Source organism: Aptenodytes forsteri, unplaced genomic scaffold (assembly GCF_000699145.1).
Source record: "Aptenodytes forsteri isolate BGI_AS27 unplaced genomic scaffold, ASM69914v1 Scaffold209, whole genome shotgun sequence".
Classification (NCBI taxonomy): domain Eukaryota; kingdom Metazoa; phylum Chordata; class Aves; order Sphenisciformes; family Spheniscidae; genus Aptenodytes; species Aptenodytes forsteri.
Window position 1 is genome coordinate 4,290,368 of NW_008795034.1, and position 24,658 is coordinate 4,315,025.

At 52.9% G+C, this 24,658-nt stretch overlaps 1 protein-coding gene across 1 annotated transcript in view; it reads left to right on the forward strand.

The window, feature by feature from the left end:
• Positions 1-14,670, forward strand: part of ATP2A3 (ATPase sarcoplasmic/endoplasmic reticulum Ca2+ transporting 3) — a 33,664-nt gene extending 18,994 nt beyond the window's left edge. The window contains exons 10-20 of the mRNA XM_019471300.1: positions 2,170-2,295; positions 3,396-3,614; positions 4,100-4,435; positions 4,529-4,749; positions 5,476-5,678; positions 5,790-5,875; positions 6,513-6,646; positions 7,076-7,193; positions 7,823-7,940; positions 10,146-10,218; positions 14,580-14,670. Coding sequence (XP_019326845.1) covers positions 2,170-2,295; positions 3,396-3,614; positions 4,100-4,435; positions 4,529-4,749; positions 5,476-5,678; positions 5,790-5,875; positions 6,513-6,646; positions 7,076-7,193; positions 7,823-7,940; positions 10,146-10,218; positions 14,580-14,655 — 1,710 coding nt within the window. The 3' untranslated portion in view covers positions 14,656-14,670. The remainder of the gene's footprint in view (positions 1-2,169; positions 2,296-3,395; positions 3,615-4,099; positions 4,436-4,528; positions 4,750-5,475; positions 5,679-5,789; positions 5,876-6,512; positions 6,647-7,075; positions 7,194-7,822; positions 7,941-10,145; positions 10,219-14,579) is intronic.
• The last annotated feature ends 9,988 nt before the right edge of the window (positions 14,671-24,658 follow it).

The following is a 24,658-nucleotide window of genomic DNA, read 5'->3' on the forward strand; positions in this document are numbered from 1 at the left end:
GGGGGGGCTGATGCTGGGGTCGTGGGGACTAACCTGAGTCCACATGGAGCTTCGGAGCAGGTGATCCCCGAGGCTCAAACTCAGCCCAATCCCTGCTCAGCCGGGAGAGACCCCCTCGGTGATGGCCAGAGCTGCGGCTGCAGATGAGGAGGTTTGGAGTTTTGTAGCTCTGCAGCAAATCTTTAGGTGCCCGGTTTGCACTGAGCAGCCGTCCTCCATAGCGTGAACCAAACCCCGTTCCCCAGAGCCATGCCTGCCTGAACAAGACTTGCTCTTTGGAAACATCTGGTTTTGATGTGAAAATATCCTGTGCTGGCTATTCCCCTACTCCAGCTCTCCAGTGTCTCCCTGTTTTCTTGGTGAAAATACACTTTATTTCATGTCTGGATTTACTTGGCTTTGGTATCATGCTGTTAGATCTTACAACGTCTTTGCTTGCTCGAAGGAAGGGCTCTCTGTTCTGGCATTTTTTCCCCAGATAGATCCGAGCAGGTCATAATAAATCCCGACTCCTTTCTGATAAGGAAGATGGAATTTCCCAGCTGTACATCAGTCCGGCAGCTGCTTCGTTACGCATGTCCATCACTACCCTTCCACTCAGATGCCAAGCTGGGTTCGGTCACTGGTGCTTCTCTCCTTACTCTTGTGTTTGGTCAGGGACAAAAAAACCCTTCTTTGGAGTTTCCTGGCAGCGTTTCTTCAGTGCTGCTTGATTTTGCTCCCCGTGGCTCTGTGCTTTGAAATCTGCGGTGGGATTTTGGGGTTTCCACAGCGGCTGGCTGCTCCCAGGTGTCCTTGCCGCTGCGCCGAGCGTGCAATGCCCAGCAGGGACAGCACTGCTTTTGTGGGCACAAAACTTCCTGCCTACGTGTAGTCACTGCACTCGTACCCTGTGCTGGGTTTGGCCTTCGAGAGCTGCTTGGTGTTTCCCTGGTGTGTCCACAGACAGTGCCCGCGTTTTGCGTGGGCAAATCCCCTTTGTGCATCTCTCCCATCTCTCCAGCTCCCGCTCGCAGCTTCGCTGCAGTAGGAGCATCCTTTTAACTTTGAACTTGCAAGGTTTTACCCCAAAAGGAGTTTTCTTTTCCTTTGTCCCCTTCACTAATTTATTTAGATTTAAGTTGCCGTAGAAGTCCTGTGCAAAAAGCTGCTTGTGTCCCCATCACAAGCAACACCCTCCTGGCAACAAAAAATAATAATCGTATAAGCAGTTGAACCATGCAGAGCAAGGTTGGCATCAACATCCCCGCTGCCCTCTCTGGAAAATACTTTGGCTCGGCCCCAGATGCCCTGCTCATTAAATGGCTTTTTTGGGAGAAGATGTGTCCTCCTGGGAGCCGGGCTCAGCTGCCGTGATGCTGATGTGGATGCGCGAGAGGGGGATTGGTCTGAGGAGGACTGGCTGCTATCTTGCTGGGTTTTTGGCTCCTTAAGTAATTAACTAGTAGCAATAGTAGAGCCTGGTTTGTGGCGGGGTTTGGGGTGTGTTGGGGTGCAGGAGCCTGTCTGTGGGCACTGCCTGGGCCCATGGATCCATGCGCTGGGGCAGCCCCTGCCCTGTCCTGCAAACCTGCAGGTACCATTTGAGTGAATGGTTGTTACTGCTTAGCTGGCAGTCCTCAGGGTAATTAGCATGTCCTGAAATGAGCCTAATTAGTCTCAGCTGCAGAGCTGGTTAATTTGATGGAAACCAATCCAGCCTCATGTGATGGTGGTGCTCCCACTGACCCCTGTGGGTGCCGGATCGGGGCAAACCCCTCAACTGTAATGAGTAGGATGCAATTCCCTTTCCTGCAGCGCAGCTGGAGCCCAACGGGGTGGGGGGGAAAGTCTCCCCCACCTCTCTGGCAAACAGGGCTTTACCTTAGGCTACAGCAGCTGTTTGGCATCCCGTGTGGAGTCAATAAAATAAAGGTCTGGCGCATGCTGGCATGTGCTGTGGGCTGGGCAGCAATGGTGTAGTCGGAGGGGTTAAAATTCTCCCGAAAAATTGCATAGGGAAAGCTCCTTCTGCTTTTCACACTGTCCCATCCCTCCTGGCTCCTGTGGTTGCCTTTCTTCTCCCATCACCGGTGCTGTACTGGCTCAGCAGGGTTGTTAGCCAAGGCGGAGAGCACCGGCTGCTGCGTCTCTGTCATGTCCCGGCTCAGCCCCACGTTGTCCCCGCAGGTGATCAAGCAGCTGATGAGGAAGGAATGTACCCTGGAGTTCTCCCGCGACCGCAAGTCCATGTCGGTGTACTGCACGCCCACCAGCCCTGGCCACAACTCCGCCGGCAGCAAGATGTTTGTCAAGGTAGGGGAGAAAGTCCTCAGCACCCTGCAGGATCCTCCTTCCCCATGCACACCCCAGCAGGATTTGGCCCTTACTGCAGCGGGCAGCGATGCTTTGCAGTTTGTCTCCTCCCTTAGCTGTCCAGGGGTCCAGGAGCCAGCAGGTAGACTGGTGTGGTCAGGGAGGAGGCGAGTCTTTGCAGTATTGACAAGAAAAAAAGGAGGTAAAATGATTTAGAGGGAGGAAAAGGCACTGAGTGTGCTGGTGCTGGGGCCAGGGGAGAGCTGCCCCTGTGCAAAACTTGGGCACTTGCTTTTATTAAAGGCTTGGACCCTCCGGACACCAGTAATGCCCAAAGGGCGTTGTACGGCTTTCCGCTGTAACCAGAAAGAAAATAGTGTTTTAAAGGGCATTTTCTTCCCAAGAGAAGATGCGGAATTTCCCCCCCGCTGACTCCAAGAAGATTTGTATATTGTTGTTCCCGCCGGGAGATCTTATTGGGTGGGTGAACTGTCTTCCAGGTCAGGTTGGGACCCTCTGGAGCCACCGCATCTGTGGCCCTGCCAGTCCTGGGCAAGCTTATTTAAGAGGAGCAATAGAAGGATTGCAAGTTTTATATTAGAGAGCAATGTCAAGGGTCCTTTGTAAGGTCAGAAGGGACGGGGTGAGATGCTGTGATGCTAAAGGACATGTTTTCCTGAATCGCAAAGGCATCGCAAGCATCTGCTGAGCATCCCGCAGGCAGCGCGTTTTTTCAGCAGAGGCTTAAAGGCCCTAATCCCCTCCAGGTCTGAGGGGGGATCCGTGGGGCGGGAGTATCCCGCGCAGATGTGTAGGTTTTGCACGAGTCAGACGGATCCCCGACGGAGCAGATCCTGCCGTCTGGTGACCTGACGCGGGTTCGTCCTTCCGGGCCACGGTCCCTGTGCGCTCGGTCGGAGGCTGCCATCTAGTGCGCTGAGCTGCTGTGCCAGGATGTGTGTGCTGGAGTTTTGGGGAGATTGCCTTCTCCTTTGCCCAAACTGGGTGCCTTCCCTCCCTCCGGCACTTCCTTTGGTGCTGGCAAGAGATGCTCATCCTCCAGGTTCATTCCAGCCCCTAAGCCCTCCGCTCCTCCCCAGGGCGCCCCGGAAAGTGTGATTGAGCGCTGCACCCACATCCGTGTGGGCACTGCCAGGGTCCCGCTGACGGCCCCGGTGCGAGAGAAGATCCTGGCCAGGATCCGGGACTGGGGCATGGGCATTGACACGCTGCGCTGCCTGGCCCTGGCCACCCACGATGCGCCTGTCCGCAGGGAGACCATGCAGCTGCATGACTCTGCCACCTTCATCCACTACGAGGTACGGCACCGGGGGCTTGCTCCAGGAGCTTTTTTTCTTTATTCCTGAAGTTTTCCCACCCACTTCCAGCTGTTCCAGCAGTATTTTCTCTCTGGTTTCTCCATGGGCACCAGGCAGTGCAATGGCTCAATTCCTCCTCTGCAAACCCTGGGGCAGAGCTGCATGCAGCAGGGCCGGTCGTGAGGCCAACAGCCCAGTCCCACTGGGCATCCATCCCCGTGGCATGACCGCTGAGAGGGGCCTGGGGACTACCAAGAGGGACGGGGAGGAGGGGAGCAAAGCAAAAAGATGTGAGGAGCAGCAGAGGGGACGGGAGCATCCCATTGCATGGGGGCTAGAGGGTGCATCCATGGGGCTGTTGGTAGGAAACCTCCTGAAAGTTTCCTCCCAGGGGAAATCCCTGTGCCCAGCGTGGTTTCACAGCGGGGAGGGAAGCGGCTGCATCCGCAGGGGTTAATGTGGGTCCGGGGCTGTCCCCTCCCCAGAACAACCTGACCTTCGTGGGCTGCGTGGGGATGCTGGACCCTCCCCGCAAGGAGGTCACCTCCTCCATTGAGATGTGCCGCAAGGCCGGCATCCGCGTCATCATGATCACTGGCGACAACAAGGGCACGGCGGTGGCCATCTGCCGCAGGATCGGCATCTTCTCGGAGAGCGAGGACGTGGCTGGCAAAGCCTACACGGGCCGGGAGTTTGACGAGCTGCCCCCCGAGGAGCAGCGGCAGGCGTGCCGTGATGCACGATGCTTCGCCCGCGTGGAGCCGGCACACAAGTCCCGCATCGTCGAGTACCTCCAGTCATTCCATGAGATCACTGCCATGGTGAGTCCCCCAGGGACACCCCACCACCCCCCTGGTCCCCTCCTCTCCGCCTGACCCCATCTCTTGCACCCCGCTAATTACGGCTTCGTGCAGACGGGCGACGGTGTCAACGACGCCCCAGCCCTGAAGAAAGCAGAGATCGGCATCGCCATGGGGTCGGGCACAGCTGTCGCCAAGTCGGCCGCTGAGATGGTGCTCTCCGATGACAACTTCTCCACCATTGTGTCAGCCGTTGAAGAGGGCAGGGCCATTTACAACAACATGAAGCAGTTCATCCGCTATCTCATCTCCTCCAACGTCGGGGAGGTCGTTTGGTGAGAGCCCCCCACACTGGGCACCACGTTGAGGGGAGCGGTGGTGGGGATGCGTCCCCTGGGGCAGGTGACCTGGTCGTGTTCCCTGCCCCTGGCAGCATGTGGTGCCCAAAATTGTAACCCTGGGTACCAAACCGAGCAGCTCTGCGTTGTCCCCCAGGGATAGGGGGATGTTCCGTTTGCGGTTTTATAAACACACCACCCCCCAGGAGCTGTTTTGTTAATGCATTGCCTATTTAAGCCCATGCCAGCGTCTAAGACGGGTGTGGATATCTGTGGACAGGCTGTTGTCACCAGGTCACACTGATGCACTTTGCATCAGGTCCCGGGCAGCTCTCCCTGTCCCCTGCCCGTCCCTCCCAGTAACTCAGTGCTGTCCTCAGCCACGTGGGTGCAGCCTTGGGATCACTTGGGCATCCTTTGCCCTTGCATTTCAGCAGGGGTATTTGTGCTGGGAACGGGAACCTGTGTGGCCGTCAGTGGTTGGGTTTCGACTGCAAAGCAAATTTTAATAGCTACAGGAACAAATTTTAGCTGCAAAATTCAGTCTTGGACTTCAGGCTCCTGACTCAGGGGTTGCAGGTTCATCTGCAGGACTTTGGGTGACTATTCAGTTTGGGGTATTTGGATCCAGGGTTCCTGCTCGCTCTCCCCTTGCACAACACGGACACTTTCTCTGGCTGCCCTGGAGCTCATCTAATTTGGCATCTGTTTTTTTCCCTGCAGCATCTTCCTGACGGCCATCCTGGGCTTGCCCGAGGCCCTCATCCCCGTGCAGCTGCTGTGGGTGAACCTGGTGACAGATGGGCTGCCGGCCACTGCGCTGGGCTTCAACCCCCCCGACCTGGACATTATGGACAAGCTGCCCCGCAACCCCAAGGAGCCCCTCATCAGCGGCTGGCTCTTCTTCCGCTACCTGGCCATCGGAGGTGAGCCCCCACGGGCACCGGTGGGTAGAGGATGAGGACAGGCACGGGGTACCATGGGGTAGGGGCCTCCTTGCCAGGTGCTGGGGGTAAGGGTGTCTCTCTCGGCCACAGTGTACGTGGGCCTGGCCACAGTGGGCGCAGCGACCTGGTGGTTCTTGTACGACGCCGAGGGACCGCAGGTCTCCTTCCATCAGCTGGTGAGTCAGGAGGGGAACGGGCCGACGTGTTGAGCAGATGGGTGAGGGCATGGATTCAAGCGTTGGGGTCTTTCCTCTACCTTTCTTCTGTGGTGGTTTGTAGTGTTCCCAAATTCCTGGTGGAGAAGACAATAATTTAAAATAAAAGCAAATTCTCTCCCTCAGGCTCATGTTTCCAGCCTTGCTTCTGCCAGTGACCAGCATGGTGGGAAACTTGATTCAAAGAAGCTGAAAGTAGCTCCTGCACCTGATCCCACATTGAAAGGGATTGATTTTTACACTACTGTAGGTCTGAACAAGGTGGTGGGAAAGTGGTTGCCATTGCGCCCCAATGTCACGTGCGATGGAAGATGTATTTTTGATGGAGATGCGTGTGTGCTCAAACACCTCACTAACTACATGTGAAAATCTTGTAAGCCGCTATCCAGCCATAACCCCAAAGCCCCAACCACAGCAGAAGCTGGGTCGCTTTAGACAGTTTTATCAGTTACTCTGAACTGTGGGATATTTAACAGCACCCCTAATAATCAGGATTCACCATGTGCCCCCCCAACCAGTCGACCTCTTCCTCCTCTTGCCTGCCTTTCCTACGCTGCTGCTCTGCCATGTATTTACCAGTGGTTTCCTGTGCCAACAGAGGAACTTCATGAGGTGCACCAAGGACAACCCCATCTTTGAAGGAATCGACTGTGAGATCTTTGAGTCCCGATACCCGACCACAATGGCTCTGTCTGTGCTGGTGACAATCGAAATGTGCAACGCTCTGAACAGGTAGGGTGGCCGCAGGATTGCTCTGTATGCTCTACGCGTAACTGATTTTGGGTAGGATCTCTTTGAGCGTCCGTTGGTGGGCTGAGGGCTTTGCTTTGACTCAGCAGAGCCATTCGGAGTGTTCTCACAGAGGACCGCTGGGCTCACTTTAAATAAACTCCTCCAAGCCAGCGTGCCGCTGTCAGTAGTGGTGGAGGAAGCACTGGATCTGCATCCGTTAGCAGTTTGGCCCTGTTAATGACCTGTCCTAATCCATGCATGGCTGGTTGCGTTGAGATGGGTGTCCAGATCCAAATTGCGGCAGAGCCTGAAGCTGAACAGTCTGAAAGAGAGGGGCTATAGCCTTGGAGAGGAGTGGGAACCCCCAGCTTGGGCAGGCGCAGGGAGCAGGAGGTTATTGGGGCTAATGCTGTCCCCTCGTTTTCGCAGTGTCTCTGAGAACCAGTCGCTGCTGCGGATGCCACCATGGCTCAACATCTGGCTGCTGGGGGCCATCGTCATGTCCATGGCTCTGCACTTCCTCATCCTCTACGTCAAGCCTATGCCTGTGAGTGCCCTGTGCCACCTCCGCGTGCAGCCCAGGGGGCTCCTCCTGTGGGCGAGGACATCCCTGGAGCTTCTGGGACGGTTGTCCCCAGCGTGTGCCCTCAGGACCAGGTCCTGTGACTCAAACAAACATGGGGACCAGGAGACACCCTGCCCCAATGAGCCTTTACTAAAGTCAGAAGCTCTCCTTATAGGCAATGCAAAGGGCTATGGATATCTCAGCTCCTTTTGGAGGCATCGCCTCCCTTTGCAGTCCAAGGCTGGTGATGCCTTGGTTGATGCCTAAGGGCGCTTAAGATGAAGCGGGTCGCTGTGCCCAGGAGGTTACATTGTCCGTTGTCCCCCGCTAAGCGCCTGTGAGCACATACAGTTCTAGCTTGTGCCTCGCTTTCCTCAACTGCAGGTGAGATGAAGGACATCATTGTTTTTGACTGATCTTGGCCAAGAGCCACCTTGGGATCATGACAGACCTTGAAGAAATCCTGTTCTTCGGGCTGTCTGGATCCTCCCTCCTTGTACCTGGGATGACCCTTTCTCAACCTGTGCCATACAACAACCTGACCTTTAAAACAAACAAAAAAAATCCCACCTCCTTCCCTATTGACTTGTCCAATCCTTTCCGCCTTGCAGCTCATCTTCCAGGTAACCCCCCTGAGCTGGCCGCAGTGGGTGGTTGTAATGAAAATCTCCCTGCCCGTTATCTTGCTGGACGAAGGACTCAAGTACCTTTCCCGCAACCACCTGGACGGTGAGCATGGTCTGCACCACACTGGGTTATGTTTGCTCCATGGCGCTTTGCTTGGGGTTCATGGTGGCTCACCTCCTCCACTCACGTGGTGTCTGCATCTGCATGTTCATCCGCCTTTGCTGTGAAAAAGGGACTTTTTCTCCTGCCCCCTTCCTTGCCGGGTGCCACGCCAGGCGGGGCAGTGGGTACTTGCATCTGCTTGAAATACTCCCTTAGGAGCTGGAGCACTAGATAAATCTGCCGCGTGTGTTTATCCAGCTCCTCTCGAACCTCTGGGAACTGGATCCCTTCTCTTATGAAGCAAAACAAATCAAGCACTGGTTTCTAACAGGAATCCTTTTTGTTTTTTCCTCGATTTTCCACCCCTCTGTGGCCATCCTTATCTTGAATTTGCTACCTCTATTTTAAGAGCAAATGAGAGCTGAATGTGTTATAAACTGGTTTTAATGGGGTTGTCCTTGGCCGGCACCTCTCAGGATCCATCCTGGATCCCTTCTCTTATGAAGCAAAACAAATCAAGCACTGGTTTCTAACAGGAATCCTTTGGTTTTTTCCCTCGATTTTCCACCCCTCTGTGGCCATCCTTATCTTGAATTTGCTACCTCTATTTTAAGATCAAATGAGAGCTGAATGTGTTATAAACTGGTTTTAATGGGGTTGTCCTTGGCCGGCACCTCTCAGGATCCATCCTGTGGCACACGCGGAGGAGAAGCAGCTCCTGTGGCACCTGGGCAGCAGTTCCCGTGTGCTCCTGGGCTACGTGCTGTAAATCACAGCATGTGTTTAGGCGGCCCTCCAAAGAGATGATATAATCTTTTCTTTTGTTTCTTGCAAAAGGTGTTGCTGTGGGTGATATCTCGGCGCTCAGTTAAACCTGCAGGTTTTTTGGCAGCGGCTGCCGGGGCGGGGCAGCGGTGCCGTGCCTGCCAAGGGGCTGGCCCCTCTCCAGGGAAACAGATTTAATTTGTTTTTTAGGGTGTGTTTGCCCCGACAGTGATAGCAGGGAGAAGAAGGGCAGGAGAGACACCGTCCTTGCCTGGGGAAGATGTAGTGGCCCTGGGGGGCAGATGAGCAACCTGAGTGCGGGGACTGGATGTCCTTCCACAGCATCACCTTGCTCAGACTTCTTTTCTCCCCTTAAGCAGCCGGCGTCCTAGCAAACCCCTTCCTTTTGCCTTCACCCTTTAATAATGACCCAAGAAAACTGTGCGAAGCCACTCTTGCATTTCAGGGCTGAAGGCAGGTCCGTCCAGCCCTGGCAGGGAGGGATTTGGGGCATCGTTACAGCCCTGTTTGGTTTCTCATGGAGCAGAACCATGCAAAAAGCTGGAAATAGGGGATGGGAAATTATTGCAAGCAGGAAACAATCACAAACTGGTTGCGCTCCCCGTAGCTGGCTCCCGGCGCACTGGAGGTGCTCACGTCAGTTTTCCTTTCTGCAGCGAGCTGATGCATAACCACCGCGATTGCTCAGCGAAGCCTCCGCTGAGAAATGGATGTGCAGGGGCTCCTATTTTTACAGACCAGATAGAAATTGTTTCTAGCTTATTTTTATTTAACTGTTGCGTCTCTCAACAGACTGATAGGCGCTTTGCATCACCCAGGCTTGTTTTATCATACCATTACAAGCCTGTAGCAACGATTTTATGGCACAGCACTGGACTGGGGCGTAGGAGGGCTCGTTTAATTCCTGGCTGTTACATCCCATGCATGCCCTCGGTCTTCACTTCACCATCTGTGATCTGGGGATGAGTCTTTCTTTCTCCCACACTTTGCATTTCTCTGTAAAAACTCAGTGCTGCTGGAGGAAGGGCTTTTCTTCAACTGTGCCAGTGCAGGTCTGAGCACAGCGGGGTTTCTGGCAGGCGTACGATCCTTTCGAGTCCCATCATACCAGCTCAGAGTGTTTCCTCCTCCCATGCCGTGCTCCCGACATGCCAGCTCCTCTGAGCTGCCCTCATCCCCATGGTCACGGTGCTGCTGATGCTTACGGGTCGCTCTGTGTCTCATCCAGCAAGGGTTTCCCATGCAGCTATTCAATCACGGCTATGGGGCAAAATCACGCTTAAATCATCACATTTGAAAGAAATAATTGAAATCCTGCATCTTCCTAATTCTTCTGGGCTTTGAAAAGGAAACAAAAAAACCTCAAAAAGCCACTTTTAAATGTGGTCTTGTGATTTTTTTTTTTTTTTTTTTTACCAGGCATTCTCAGGACGGTAGGACACATGTGGAGCGGGGAGCACCAGTTGAAAACCTGCAGGACTCCAGAGCAAGGGTTGGCTTTCTTAGGTGTCTCATCCCCGAATGCCGTATTCCTGTGCTTCCTCCAAAGTCTTGCTTGTGTGTGGGGGGGACCTGCTTGGACCATGTCCGGGTGAACGTGGCTTGGAAAATCAGCCGATAATGGAGCCCAGGGACCCTGTACCCAGACAGGGTCTCCTTTCCCACACTGGCCTCTGTATTTTGCTTCAAAATAAGGTCTAAAAAGCCTGTGAAGCAGCCGTTTGCATGGCAGTCTTGGCCAGGGGGGGCCAGGCTACCGCTTGACCTCTGCAAGGAAATGCTTGGGGATGGTCTCCAGCGTGGGACCTTCTGAAGCCTAAATCTGAGGGATGGCCAAGGGTATTCAGTTGAGGGATGCAAATGTCTAGCTGTGAGTTCTGCTGATTCAGGTTTTGCATGGAAAATTTTCTGCTTTGATCAGCTTTAGATAAGTAAGTCGTGTTTCCATTACACTGGGTTTTCCTTGTCCTTGAAGCGGCAGAAAGCTGAGACTCTTCAGTTTTCACCATGGTCTGTGTTTTACATTTCTCTCCCCATCACCCCGGTCACTTCCAGCCTCTCGTCTTGCATGCTTTGCATGTATCGCTGCCTTCATCCATCTCTGGCCCCTCTGAGGTTTCTGCGCTCTCAGTTTTGGGAGGCAATGTTGAGTGTGAGACAGCAAGCGAAAGTGCACAGCCGAGTTAGGCTGGCTTGGTGCGACCTGCAGATGTTCTGGTCAGGAACGTGGAGATGTTCTCCAGAGCTCTTTCAGGTGTCCGTCACACAGATACAGGCTGGCAGGCTCACAAGGGCTGACCACCCTCAAGGACCTCTTGCCCTAGTATTTTTAATATTTGCCGTCCTCTGTGCATTTAAGTGTATTGCTTTCTGAGCCCAGTGGCATGCAGGAGGAAGGTTTCCAGGCATCTGTGCCAAGGCCTTGCAGAAGTCTCTTTTCTGAGTGGTTCTCAAAAGGTACAAAATCCAGACAGGACACTGAGGTAACCCCGGTGCTCGTGCCCCTCCGTGCGCCGTCAGCCTGCTGCCACGGCCACACCGCTCCCCTCCTGCCTTCCTGCACCATCCCTTTTCTCCTCATCTTCACCATCTCGAAGCAAACCCATCGCAGGTGTCGGTGTTGCCACTGTGGTGGTTTCACTTGTTTTCAGCACGTTAAGCAGCAGGCCCTGCCTGGGTGCTGTTTCTCCCCTGTGCCGTCGTAAAAGCAGGGGCAAGTCAAGAAGCGTGTGCTTTCTGCAACACAGCTACACAACTGCCCCGACAGCAGCAGCGCCACTGCAGATCGGTAGTTTTGATGCACAAGAATTGTCTTGGCGTGTTTTGTCGCAGATTAGCATTTATGCAGCCGTTTGTCCTTACACCTGGGGAGAACGGCCACCCCTGGGTGATTTTGCAGGAGCTGCAAGGTGGTGGCCTTACCACTGGGTACCTGTCCCCACCTGTCCCTTCCCCGGCAGGCAGCATGGTGCTCCGCAGCCTCCTGCCACCGCAGCTGATGTGCAGGCGAGATTGCACCCTTGGGTGAGCATCTCCACTGCCGAGATTGGGCCTCTTATCTGCAAAATCGGTGTCATCTTTATGCTTTAACATCGTCCCAGAGGAGAGCAGCTGGCAGAGGTGGCTGTGCAGTGACAAGTGTGTCACGCTCCCTGCCAGGGCCAGCCGGGGCTCTGCATCCCTCCGAGCCAGCCTTGAAATCTGCAGGGACCAAAATCTCTGTGTCCCATCACAAAAAACCTGCAGCGCGTAGCAAAAAGAAGCTGCTCGCCCTCAACGCCCCCGTGCACCCACACCTGGGGATGAGGGCAGCCCTCGAACCCCCCCCCCCGGGAGCAAAGGGGCTGCTGCAGCCGCCCGTTTTCCCTGCAGAGGAGGCAGGCGTCCCTCTCCCCGGCGCGGCAGAGAGCCAGGAGCAAGCACCCGGGTCCGTGGCTGCCCTTGTAGGGTAATCTCTGTGTGGAGCTACCTTGGCTGGGCGCTGGCGCCGGAGGAGGAATGTGTCCCCACGGGCCAAGTTGTTGGCTTGAGCTGTGGGATGCTCTGAAGGAGAGCGGCACCACACCTTTCAATGCCGGAATCTCTCCAGATGGGATTTTACAGCTCTGCTGCCTTGCTTTTTGTTTTATTTTTCCTCTCTCCTTTTTTTTCCTGTGTGTGCACGTGCCATGCTTTAGAAATGGAAGAGCAGAGGGAAGCTCTAGGTGCTGCTGCCCCGGTAGTGCAAAGGAATAGCAGGAGGATTTGCCTTTTGGTTTTCTCCTGGGGTCTGGGGAGCTCAGGGCTGAAGCTTGGGGTGCCCTGGTGCAGTGGGAGAGATGTGCAGTTTTCAGAGCTACACGGGCTGCAGCGTTTCCCTCAGCGGAGGGAGTGATCTCGGCTGGTAGCTGCATCCCTCCAGCATCACCTTTTACGGGAGCCCGTTAAGAGGGAAGTCAAAAGCAATAAGGAAAACACCCTGAAAGGCCTCGGCTGTTCTGGTGGGGAGCAGATCTTGTAGGAGATGAGCTCGCATTGTTCGGTTGCAGGTTTGCGAGTGTTGAAGGACTGTGACAGCCCTGAGAAACTTGGCGGTGTGAGGCAGGATCCAGATGGGATCGGGTGGATTCCGACCGCCCCATCAATCCTGCAAATAGGTCGGTGGATTCCCCCTGCTCCTGTCACCGGTGTGCGGAGAGGAGAGCCAGACACATTTAGGCATTTAGGGACCTGCAAATGAAAGCAGATTATCAAAGCAAAGTGGGTGCTGGACCCTCGGCTGCTTGCAGTTCTCCTGGAAACACCCGACTCGCTCTGTGCTGGGGGGGGGGTTACTCAGAGGCCTGAGAGTAACGTTTTGAAGAGTACCCGCTGTGGTTAAACGCTCGCTGTCGGCGCTGCAGCCATGTCCCCTTCCTGTCCCTGCCTGCCGTACGGCGCGGCCGTCCCCCTGTTTGCACAACCACAGGGTGAAGCATTTAGAGGAAGCGCTGTGGCTGGCAAGTAACGGCCGGTGTGTCACCCGGTGGGGACTGTTCAGCTGCTGGAGCTGCTGAAGAGACACCCCTGCAACTCAGAGGAGATGAATTTTGATCGCTGCAATGAGATTTAATGCAGCGCCATCGCCAGCATCCCTGCTTCGCTCTGAAGCCCGCAGTGCGGAGGTCATCCAGAGGGGTGCTGCTATGACAGCAATCAACTTTATCTCAGGACACGAGGGCTGAGCTCTCCAGCCAGTGCTGGAAAGAAATTTTGGCAGAAGTTGTGAAAAAGTTTTTTTTCTTTCTCTCTTTCTCTCCTGTTATTTATTAATTTCCCTGGAAGCTTGTCGGCACCAGGGTTGGCAGCGTGGGAGCTGAGCTTTACTGGTAACCCCAGGCAGGACCCCTATTTATCAAGAGCACAGTAACAGCGGTCGTCTGCGAGATGTGTTTGGTGATGTGTGCAGCGATGAAAGATAGAGAAATAGGGTCGAAAGATTCATGATAAGTGATTTTTCCAACTCTTGTCAGAAAGTGCTGCCTTGTGGGTGTGGGGGTTTTTTTAAGAAAAAAAAAAAACCCTGTTCTGGGCAGACCAAGCTGCCAGCAGGGTCTCTCCCACCCCCGGGCTGAAGAGTAGCTGCTGCCTCGGGGGGTCAGAGATGCTGCTGTCGACTGCTTGAAAATTGGGGATCTAGTTGGTGTGAGTCAAGCTCTGGCAGGGATTTCAAGGCTGCTCACACTGAGTTCAAGCCGAGCACTGTAGCTTTCCTTCAGGCCATGTGTTGCCTGTTACCTTCCACGTCCAACTCCGTCCATCAGTAGGGTGGGGAGTAGGGAGGAGGGCAGCCCTGGGGCTGGGACAGCGACTGCAATGGGTAGATTGGTCCTTGCTAGTTGTTCTGGAGGTATATATGGATGTAAATATATATAGTGTGTGCGTAAGTGGTGTCAGCTCATGGAGCAATATCCATCCGTCTGGCTGTGGCAGGGACGGGGCTTTGGGATGGGCGGTGGGATGCAGCGAGCTTCCTCCTCTCTGCACCACTGCCTTTCCCTGGGTGCTCCCTGATGCTCTCGTTAGGAGCGATAACGATGGATCCCTGCCTGCTCGCCTTCCCGCTGTTCCCGCCTGCATGGCTCCGACTCATCCCTTTTCATAGCTCCTGCAGGCTGAGCGTGCTGAGCCCTTCCTCACCTGGGGACCGGCATCCTCCTCCTCGTGCAGCCTGAGCTGCCGTGGCTGCAGTCAGGCCAGCTCTGCACAGACAGGATCCCAGGTCCCTTCTGGGATCAACCCAGGAGCAACCTCTCTTGATAACAAAAACAGGGAGCTGGTTTGCTTTTGAACCCTCACCAATACTTTTTCTTCTCTTTTTTCCCTTTGTTTCAGGAGAAGAGGACAAGAAATGACTGACACGAAGGAAACGCTCCTAACTAAAGGATCCCTAACTTGTAACTCGGACTGAAGTCTTGCATGCATGACCATCGCTAGAAGCCAGCAGGACATGCATGTGTCCGACTATCAGACAAATGCGGGTGAATCGTCGAAAAGAAAAATACTGATTTTGTTTTGTTTCGTAGCTTTCTTTTTCCTGTACATAAGAGTGCAATTACTGGACAGCTGGCGTAGGGTTTGGGGACGGAGCTGTGTGGACCTGGGTCATCGTAACACGATTCCTTGAGGATTTGTTCCTGCAAAATTTGAGACCCTCTTTCCAATTTTCACCCGGATGGGTTGAGCTCAGGCAAGGCATCCTTCACAGGAGGTCAAGGGGGGGGAGTCGGGATTTTAGGCAATACGCTGAGCGCGGGTGGGAGGCTGCGTCCCCCAGCCGGGCAGGATGCACGAGGGCAGCTCGTGGGGCTGGGAAGGGCTTGGCGGTGGGCGAGGGCAGGGGAGGGAGGTGAGGGCGCCGTGGGTTGGGGTCACTGACCCTCGATGATGTTAGCCGCTGCCTACAGGCTGCAGCAGCTGAAAATAGCTTCAAGGTGTGACCACTGGTGGTGTGGATCTCGCGGACGTGTGTTAATACGTTGAGGCCGGGTGCGTGTGGTGGAAGGTGAAGTTCTCCCTATTTATCACACTGGGCAGGGGAGGGAGGTGAGGGCGCCGTGGGTTGGGGTCACTGACCCTCGATGATGTCCGATGTTGTCGGTGGCTGCATCGCTGCAGCCGCTGCGCTCTGCTCCGGTAGCCGCTGTGCCTACAGGCTGCAGCAGCTGAAAATAGCTTCAAGGTGTGACCACTGGTGGTGTGGATCTCGCGGACGTGTGTTAATACGTTGAGGCCGGGTGCGTGTGGTGGAAGGTGAAGTTCTCCCTATTTATCACACTGTCCTGTTTGATCCCTGTGTTGTGGAAAGCCCTGCACCTTCTCAGGCTCATCCGACACCAAAGTGCGATGTAGTCTTGTCTGTTCTCCTCCGTCCAACGTCTGTTAGATCCCATCTGCACTATTTAAGCCATAGCCATCTTCCTTGTAGGGGCAACCATTTAAAGCAAAGCATGGGGATGACCGACTTTGCATTCCTCATGTCTACCGCTCACTCCTGGTCACGCTTTCTGTACTCGGTTGATTTTTAACTATTTCCCTAGCAGGAGTAGAGCTTAAGTCCTTAGGAGCAAGTCCACAAGTTCGTGTCCTCTGCCTTGGAGGACATCGCTGTCTTGCACAGGGCATCCTTGACACCAGTGATCTGCCTTCGAGACGGGAATGAATGTATGCTTGTACATAACGTAGTCCTTCTCCGTGAGCGGTGTTTGTCATGGCATCCCTTTTTATAAGGCATCAATTTTATTTTATCCTCCTGGGATTTTTCTGCAGCAGGAGTGACACAGGCTGCAGCAAGTTTGTGGATCAGGAGTAGATTTTGGGATCCAGTAAACTGATCTTTCTCCATTGAGCTGCGTCAGCTGAGGAGCTGATAGCAGGTGATTTCTTCTCCAGCTCTCCAAATCCTCCCTCCTGTTTTCCTCACGTTCCCCTGTGATCCGTCCTGATGATATTTAGTTAGCCAGACCCTATATCTTTCCTTCTCTTAAATTGCAGCAACAGCTCTAGAGCCCGGGTTTTGGATAGCATTTTGCTCCTTTGCTGTTGGGTTTTTTCTTTTACCTTTTGCCTTTTAAAAGCTTCCAGTGCTTTTCTGTTTCTCTTTCACCTGGGCAAGAGCTACTCTTCCTCTGTACAGTAGGTGCCAAATATCATCCTTCCTTTCTTTTCTCCATCACCAGCATTGAAGATGAGCAGAGCCCCCAGACCAATGGGAATGTACAGAATTGTTATACTACTGAGCTGATTTAATTGTACAGAAAACCTTGCATGAAATGTTGTTACTGTATTTAATATATAATGTATTCAAGGAATTTTAATATGAAGCTCTTTAAAAAGATCTTTATAGATACTCTGTGGTTAGAAGATTGTTGCTGATTTTTTTTTTAATATTATTATACTTTGTCTTGAAGAAGTTTTATTTTTCAAATGTGTTATGTCTAATTGATTTAATTGGTGATCCCATGGGGCAACCAATTCCTCTTTAAAGATTTTCACTGTGGATGAGACTCACCCTGGCGCAGAGGACCAGGGCATGACCCAGGTACTGCTTAAGCCTTCCAAATAGGGCTTCAGTAAGACTAACACTGTAGATGTGTGATTTGCCCTTCCCCGAAGGGGTGGATTTCACCTTGTTTTAGCACAGATCACCTCCAGCTCTCTGTGCAGGGCAAGAACCAGCAGGAATTTAATCCAGTACCAGCTCGGTGACTTCAGAGGAAACGGCTTCTGTGTTTCCCTGAGGCTGAAAACCAGTTTGGGAGAGGCTGGACCTGATTCAGAGCATCCCAGCCCCGTTCGTAGGGTCCAGCGGGGCTTTCAGCTGCCTGATGGCATCTCCTTGGGACACGGTGGCCTTGGTCCATCACGCCTGTGGGGATCTGCTTGGTCCATCCACTCCGTATTGCACCACCTGAATTAAGCTGGTTTCCCTGGGCTTAAGGTCTGGTGTAGGATTATTAATTTTATCCAAATATGTATGTGTGTGGAGGAGTTTCTTGTGTAAAGGTCCCACTAATGAGTACTGAATAATGGATGGGAGTCTGTAATATAAGGAGACCTAAAAGAAGGGGGGAAAAAAAAAGAGCTCTGTTTTAGAGCATGAAATTTTAACTCGCTATTAAATTCCTGCTGGTAATTTTTGCTTAGTCTCACCTGAGCAGAGAGCTGGGGGTGGTTGTACCAGGCATCCTTCTGAACCCACTAACAGAAAGGCTATTTGAAGAGATGCTGAGTTTGTTATTTTCTTGTTGGTAGAGATGCCGAGTTTCTGTTATTTTATCGTTGATGGAGATGCCGCGCTGCTGCAAGCCTGGGCAATGTCAGTCTGTTTGTCCAGTCACTGGCTTGCAATTCTGAGTTACCAAAATCCAAGCCATCACAGGCAAGAAGCCAGAGCCGTCTCCCAGCCAAAGGCTTGTTCTTTCCAGCAGCAGAAAATTGCATTTGCTTTTTAATTGTAAGCCTCTAGATCTACCTAGAAAATAGTGCAGGAAACCTGCACTAAGGCTACCTGGAGCAGGCATCCCACTTGCTAGGAGGGACCATTTTGACACATCCTCATTTCCCCTTCTGAACGGTTGACCACGTCTCTCTCTTTCCCCCCATCCTTTAATCACTTGGAATACAGGTTTCACTCCGTGCTTTTTGATTACAGAGGCTTATAGTTCAAATATTTTAATGAAGTAGAAGAATATCCGTAGATCTAATTGTTTTTCCTTTATGCTTTGGTGAAGGGTCAGGATAAATCATGGAGTAGTTATTTATTGCCTGTATGCTACCAGCAGCGTGGTGGGCGCTTGTACAGGCTGGAGCATGTTCTTGTGCAAACTTGGAGATCCCAGAGCCGAGACCATCGCTTTGGGATCGAGTCTTGTGTCTTACCGAGGCATCCGACTGTGTGCAATACAAGGGAGATGGATACTGGGTGGCTGTTTTGCCCAAGAGCTTGTTAAAAAAGGCAGCTTAGGGGCAAAGCCTCCGGGATCCTTGGTTTTTTGACAACAGAGTTTAGGAATTATTTCCTTTTCAGTTTTATTTTGATGGTGCTGCCTGGCATATTCAAAGTTTTTAAATAAAACTTAGGTCTTTCCAGCAAGACATTTAGCATCCGTGGGCTGCTGTGACAGATCCTCCCCCGTGCAGGGAAGCAGCGATGTGAGATGCATGGCGGAGGACACGCTGGGATGGCAGCGCGGGGTTGTCCACGAGCACTTTATACTCCTTTCTCAGAGGGCAGGCACGGGGCTGGGTTACAGCCAAGGCGGGAGGCGAGGGTCCCGTGTCCCTGGAGCGAGCACCTGGGGTGGGGGGGGTCCGCTTTGGGCAGCAGCTGTGACAAGTCTTTTGTGCTGTTTTGGGACGTCATGTCATTGTGGCCAGTTGCTGGATGAGCTCTTCCCCCTGCGGTGCATGGTCCCATTGGGAGGCACGTTGGAAAAGGAAAAAGAGGGATGCTCTTCAGAGCAAAGTAGTACTGCGTCCTATGTTTTATTTCTGTCCTGTGGCCACTGTACGGCTCAGGGTCTGAATGAGGTTTTTGATTTATGTGTGTGAGACTTTGGCACTGTGAAGATGTCGTACGTGTGTTTCTGATGCTCTGCTCAGCCAAGGCTGGATGGTACCGCCAGGCGCTGGAGAAGTCAGGAGTAGGAGGGACAGGCTTTACTGGAGGGGCTGGGGGACTTCATTCCTGTAAGAGCATCAAATCTGGGATTGAACCGGAGTCTCTGCTCACAGTGTGGATGGCAGAAGTAGCCAGAGGAGCAATAGGAAAACTCAGCAGCAATTTTTGGTTCCTCTTTTGTACGTCAGGTTGATAGTGCTGCTTCCCAGTCAGGGTCCTGCTCTGCCAAAACTCATCAAATAATTGCTGTGCAGGGGCTCAGGCTAACGCTGTCCCGGTTGGTGGGAGATGTTCATGAGGTTCAGCGACCTTGGCATCATACCACTCCTGGAACTCAAACACACAGGAGTCCCCAATACTGACTCCTAAGACTTACTGTGATTTTTGGTCCATACCTGGCATGGCCATCACCTTGTATAAATGATGCCAGAGATTCAGTCATCCCTGTTCAGTCCCACCTGGGCCTCTTTTTCCGCACTTCTGCAGTGGCAGTTTCTGGCAGGGTTTGTCCCCGGCAGGGAGACAGCCCCGGGGGTCAGGTTTTTGGGACGAAGGAGAAGGGCTTCACCTCGTGCAGAGCTTGCATGGCACAGTTTGGGTTAGGGTTTGCAGGGCTGCAGGGAGGAAGGGGACACACAGGATAAATTGTGCTCCCTGGACCTGTCCTCTTGGTGCCGTTCAGCTTTTGGTATGAGTGGGGCATTAAATGAGCCTAAATCTGTGTGCACCTGGAGCGATGGACGTGGGTACCGCCAGCTGGTGTCTGAGATGGGGACGCTGCTGGGTCGATCCGGGTGTTTGGGACCAAGAGGAGGGTGACCGCTGAGCTGCCGGCGGGTGCCCTCAGTGGCTTCAATCTGGGAATATGCTGATTTTTTTTTTTTATGTGAGATGCCCGAACAGCCAAATCTAGAAATCTCTGAGTTTGTGCTTTGTAGTGAAAGGTAAATCATTATATCTTGGGGGGTGGGAGGGTGTTATATGAGGGGTAGAATTGAAAGAAACAAGGTTTCCTATTTTATTATGAGAGATATTTTTCCACTAAATTACCGCTTCCTAAATCGTGTCCTTTGTCCGACTGTAAATAGCCAGGTGTGTCATGAAGACGTGGGAAGGCTCCTCGTGGTCACATCCATACGATCCACTCTGTTCACACAATATTGGGCTGATTTGTTTTATACTTACAAAATTACAGAAATAAAAGCAATTTTACTGGATGACTCTGGGTTTTTTTTTGTTGGGTTTTTTTTTATTATTAATTTTTCTTTGCTTTTCTTACCCTGTTTGTGGCCAATTTGGGGGACATTCGGGAGCCCATGGAGCTGTACGGGAGTGCCTGAGGGCATTCTTCAGCCGTAAAAGGAGCTGTGCTCACCAGATCAGGATTTCTTGTGGGTTTTCAGAGCAGCCAAACTAGAAATGGAGCTGAGCTTGTCTCTGGCATGGGACAACAAAGGCGAAATGAAAGGAGTGGCATGATATGACTGTTGGGAATTTTTTAAAGTACCAGCTAATTTGCTCTCAGGGCACAAGAATACAAATAACAGTGCTAATTTTGACTGTATCCAGAATAGTCCTCACCTTATCTCCCCCAGCTGAGAGAGGAGGCTTAAATAAGCCCTGCAATGACCTCCACAAGAAATAATTATTAAATAAATAATAATTAAATAACTTGGTCTCCTCTGGGGGGTAGCACAGGGCCTTGGGGCCATGCATTTCCATCTCCGCATCGCCCGGAGCTCTGCCCTTGGTCATGTTTTGAGCGGAAAATCCTGCTGCAGCTGTGGGTCGTGTTATGGAGCAAATCTGGGTGTACGGTAAGATCTGCCCATGGTGCGTTTTTGCTGGGATATGGCCCCATATGCCCCTTCCCAATGCTACGAGCAGGAGAAAGGTGCTGCACAGGGTAACCCAAAACCTTTGTAACCCAAAGGGAGTTACAAAGAGGGACGTGGGACACCCAGGCAAATGCTGATTTTTGGAAGGGGCCATTGCTTGGCCTCCTCTTTCCAAATGCAGCCCTGGTCTTCAGTGTCGGTGCATGAGGGCCACCACTGCTGTGGCTCTAGGGGGCCCTCAGGCCGGTCCCCCGTACCAGCCGCTCCTGAGGATGCAGAACTGTCTCAGCACATAGCGGTGAAGGCAAAAACCCCCCAAATTCCCCACCTGATGTTACATTGGTCTGTGGACCGCTAGGACCATCATCGCTGGGGCTATGCATGACTTTCAGAGGCATGATTCAGAAAACAGGTGTTACCCCCAGAAAAAAACCCCCAAGGGTCCCTGTACCCCATGGCAAGTGTTCAGCTGCCCCACGGGATGTGCATGCCACACTCCCAGCGGCTGCGATGGGCATAGGGCCGCTGACGCCCTTCGGTACCCCCAGCATCTCGGGTTCATGTGTTTGCTTTGGCGTTGGCTAAACCACCGCCAAGGTATTTCCAGGGAGACGCGTTGCCACAGCAACTGTGGATGGAAACGCTGCTTCTGTGGGGTGAGTACCACCAAAAACATCTGTCTGTGCCGGGGCGTCGCAGCGTGGGACGGGCACAGAGCGGAGCCAGCCCTGCTGGGAAGGAGCAAAGAGAGGTCAAGGACAAGTTAAAATTGGAAAGAAAACTGAACATGCCGTTTCGTAGGACCTTGTTTGCTCTCATCTGCCAATTTTTTTCCACCCACCCCCCCCTCCTTCCTACGGCCAGCGGGGCGGTGTGAGCATCTCCTCCAGCTGGTGGGGGCAAGGGGGTCCGTGGCAGCCAAAATTTCTGGGAAGAGCCACCAACTTGCAGGGGCTCTTCCTGGTGACCTCGGCCACCGCAGGTCCCCTTTTCACCCACCATCATATTTTAAATCTACTTGCCACTGTTATTCCTCCCCATCCCCAGATTTGCAGCGTGCTGCACATTTTTGTGCTGAAATTCAGAGCTCCATGCTGGAAGCTGCCAAGCATGAGTCTGGATTGTGTAATGAGCTTCATCTCCCCCCCGCCCCCCCCAAGAAGTTTTTGGAAAAGTAATGTCTGAGAGTCTGGAAAGACCTGGTAGCTTTTATGCCTACCATGGCTTTGCTTTCCTGGGAGCAGGTAGGCTCGAGCCCCATGCAGAGACTTTCAGACCCCTCCTCTTTATGCCCCAGCAGCTCCTCCATCCTCCAGGTCCGTGTCCCAGCTCAAAGCAAGGATGCACTCACATTTCCAAATGTCTCCCTTAAAAATACCATTTTTTGCATTTTTCTCTCAAAAGGCCCAAGCAGAGGTTGAGTTTGTTTAACAGGTAGGGGGAAGGAGCTGCTTTCACAGCCGTGGACTGAGTCCTGTACTAAGCCCGCAGCAGCACTACTGCAGATGCCCTCGGTGGGTCACCAGCCCTCGATGCCTGCAGCATCTGACCCAGCTGGAGCTGAAGGAGATGCTGGATGAGGCCAAGCCCAGTGCTGGGGAATGGGCAATGCCGGCTGACCCAGGAGAGTATTTGGGCAATGTGGTCCTGGGGCTTTGCAACCGCAGGCACTAACCCAGGGGCTTTAGTGCCTTATTTGTTGTTGCTACTTCCATTTTCACCTCCGGTGGGCAGTGGAGCTAGATGGGCTCATTTTCCTTATCTCTACCTTGGTTTCCCCTCTGTGTCCCTGCATTGTCCCACTCCCACCCCACTTGGTCCCATGTTTGCATGCTGCTGGGGTCAAGCCCAGCTCAGCGCTTTCTGTGCCCAGGGCAAACCTGGCCTCAGTGCCCAGGACCTGCTGCAGCCGAGCGCAAGCTGCTGCTGCTCCTCCAGCAGCATCTGCAGTCTTTGCATCTCGTCACCCCAGGCAGACCATCCCCGGGGCCTCCCGCCTGCTCTGCTTGAAAGCGGTCAAGAGACACAGAAGTTGTTCAGAGGAAGTGACTGTGAGCGTATCGACAGCATCGTAGAAGTTTGTGTTCGCAGGAACCCAAGATAAAAACATCCCCAAGGTCACAGCTGCTGTGTAAGCGTCTGTGCAGCAGGTCGTGGGCACCCCTGTGGGCTGCACCTTACACAGTATGCTTATAAAACCCTCTTTCCACTAATTCTTTTTTTATTTTTATTTTTCATTTAGGCATTACAGTAATACATTTATTATCACAGCAGGTTATTGCAAACAGAAAGCAAGCCCTGACTTTGCATCAGGACAGCCCAGCACCTGAGCCGCAGCAGAAAGCATCCCAGCCCCGTGAAACCCCCATCAGTATCTCCTGGCAGGTGACCGCCCTGTCTGGGCAGGTAATTTAACAATTTAACAGCCCAAGCAGAGCACTTCCCCACGATAGCCACCTGGCAGAGGCGGGGAGGTGTGTTAGCAGCTCAGGCAGGTTATCACCGGGAGAAGCGTCACTGCAAACAGGGCTGTGCGGGATGCAGCCCCAGCAGGCAGCCAGGCACGCCGGCCAGCTGGCACCGCTCACACACCACGTCGCTGTTGTGGGGCCAGGTAGCCTAGCAATGCCATCCCAAACCTATTGACTTCCCTGTTATAAAGTAATTTAAAGGGCGGCAAACCCAGGGAGGGGTGTGGGCCCGGGAGAGGTGTGAGCAACGGTGGCGTGTGAGCCCACGAGGGTTTAGGCTATTTTTTTTCAAACATTTCAATGTCATGGCCAAGACGGTGCCCATGCTGGGTGCTGATAGCAGCCCAGGAGAAGACCCAGGCCCCATGAGCTCTCCTATGCTGGTGTCCCCTGCTCCCCGTATCGCCCCGGCAGCATCCACAGGGTCTGGCCCTGCTCACCAGCTGCAATGTGGCTCCAAGAGATACTAAAATGGGAGATACATATTATCTCCCAATGGAAAATATTTTCGCTAAATCCATGCTATAACCATTTTATTGACTCAAAGTACCAGAGAGAAGGTTGGAAGTGACTCTTTTACAAGTCATTTTGCTGTTAAATTTAGCTGTCCTATTTTCATTATGCCCATGGCTTTGGCAAGGGTGAGCAGCCTTCCCTAAAAGGCCTCGTTTCATACAGTAAGTTATTTGCTTCTCTCCTGACAGATATCTAAGCTTATAAGGTTTGTCTGCTCTGCTCAATAGCAGTATCAGCCTTCAATCTTATATGATTAGCATCAGCATTTCGTATTTGCTTTTGGCTCCCCATCTGACAGTTTTCCATGTTGCTGAGGACTGGGGCGTTGGGATGCTGTCATGTCACTTGTAACGTGGGATCATTTGATTTTGATTCCCAAGGTTCATGGTACGCCCAAAAGATTTGGATAAATGGTTCATCTGTTTTTTCCCCCGATGCTCCCTATTGCCCAGCAAAGATAATGGATTCGTTCCACTCGTTTCGCGGTTGTCAGGTCTGTAAAATATTGAGTCGATAGGTCAATGTGATGCCAAGCGACAGGCAATTGAATATGAAAGGTGATGATGTTAAAAGAAATGTTCTGGAAAGGAAAGATTTATCCCAGCAGGTTAAACTTTTCCAGATTTCCAAAAACATTCCCCCCCTGCAGAGAGGGACCTTGTCCCTGTGGCCAGCACCTCCTTTGAGGTCACGGGAGGCAGCAGATGAACCGGGGCTCATGGGATGGAGACCGTCCTCGTGGGGAGCGCTGAAGCTGCCGGGCTCTGGGCTTTTTGGGGGAAACATCCTCTGTTTCCCTCAGAAACAACCTTCCCCAGCAAAGAGCTCACCCCTGTGGGGCTGGGCCCTTGACGCTGCCTGGTGGGATGCAGTGTGGGTACGGGGTCCCTCATCCACAGCCTCTGCGCTTTCCCCAGCAATGAGCCAACACCCCACCCCCCCCCCGCACCCTCCCCCAGCACCACC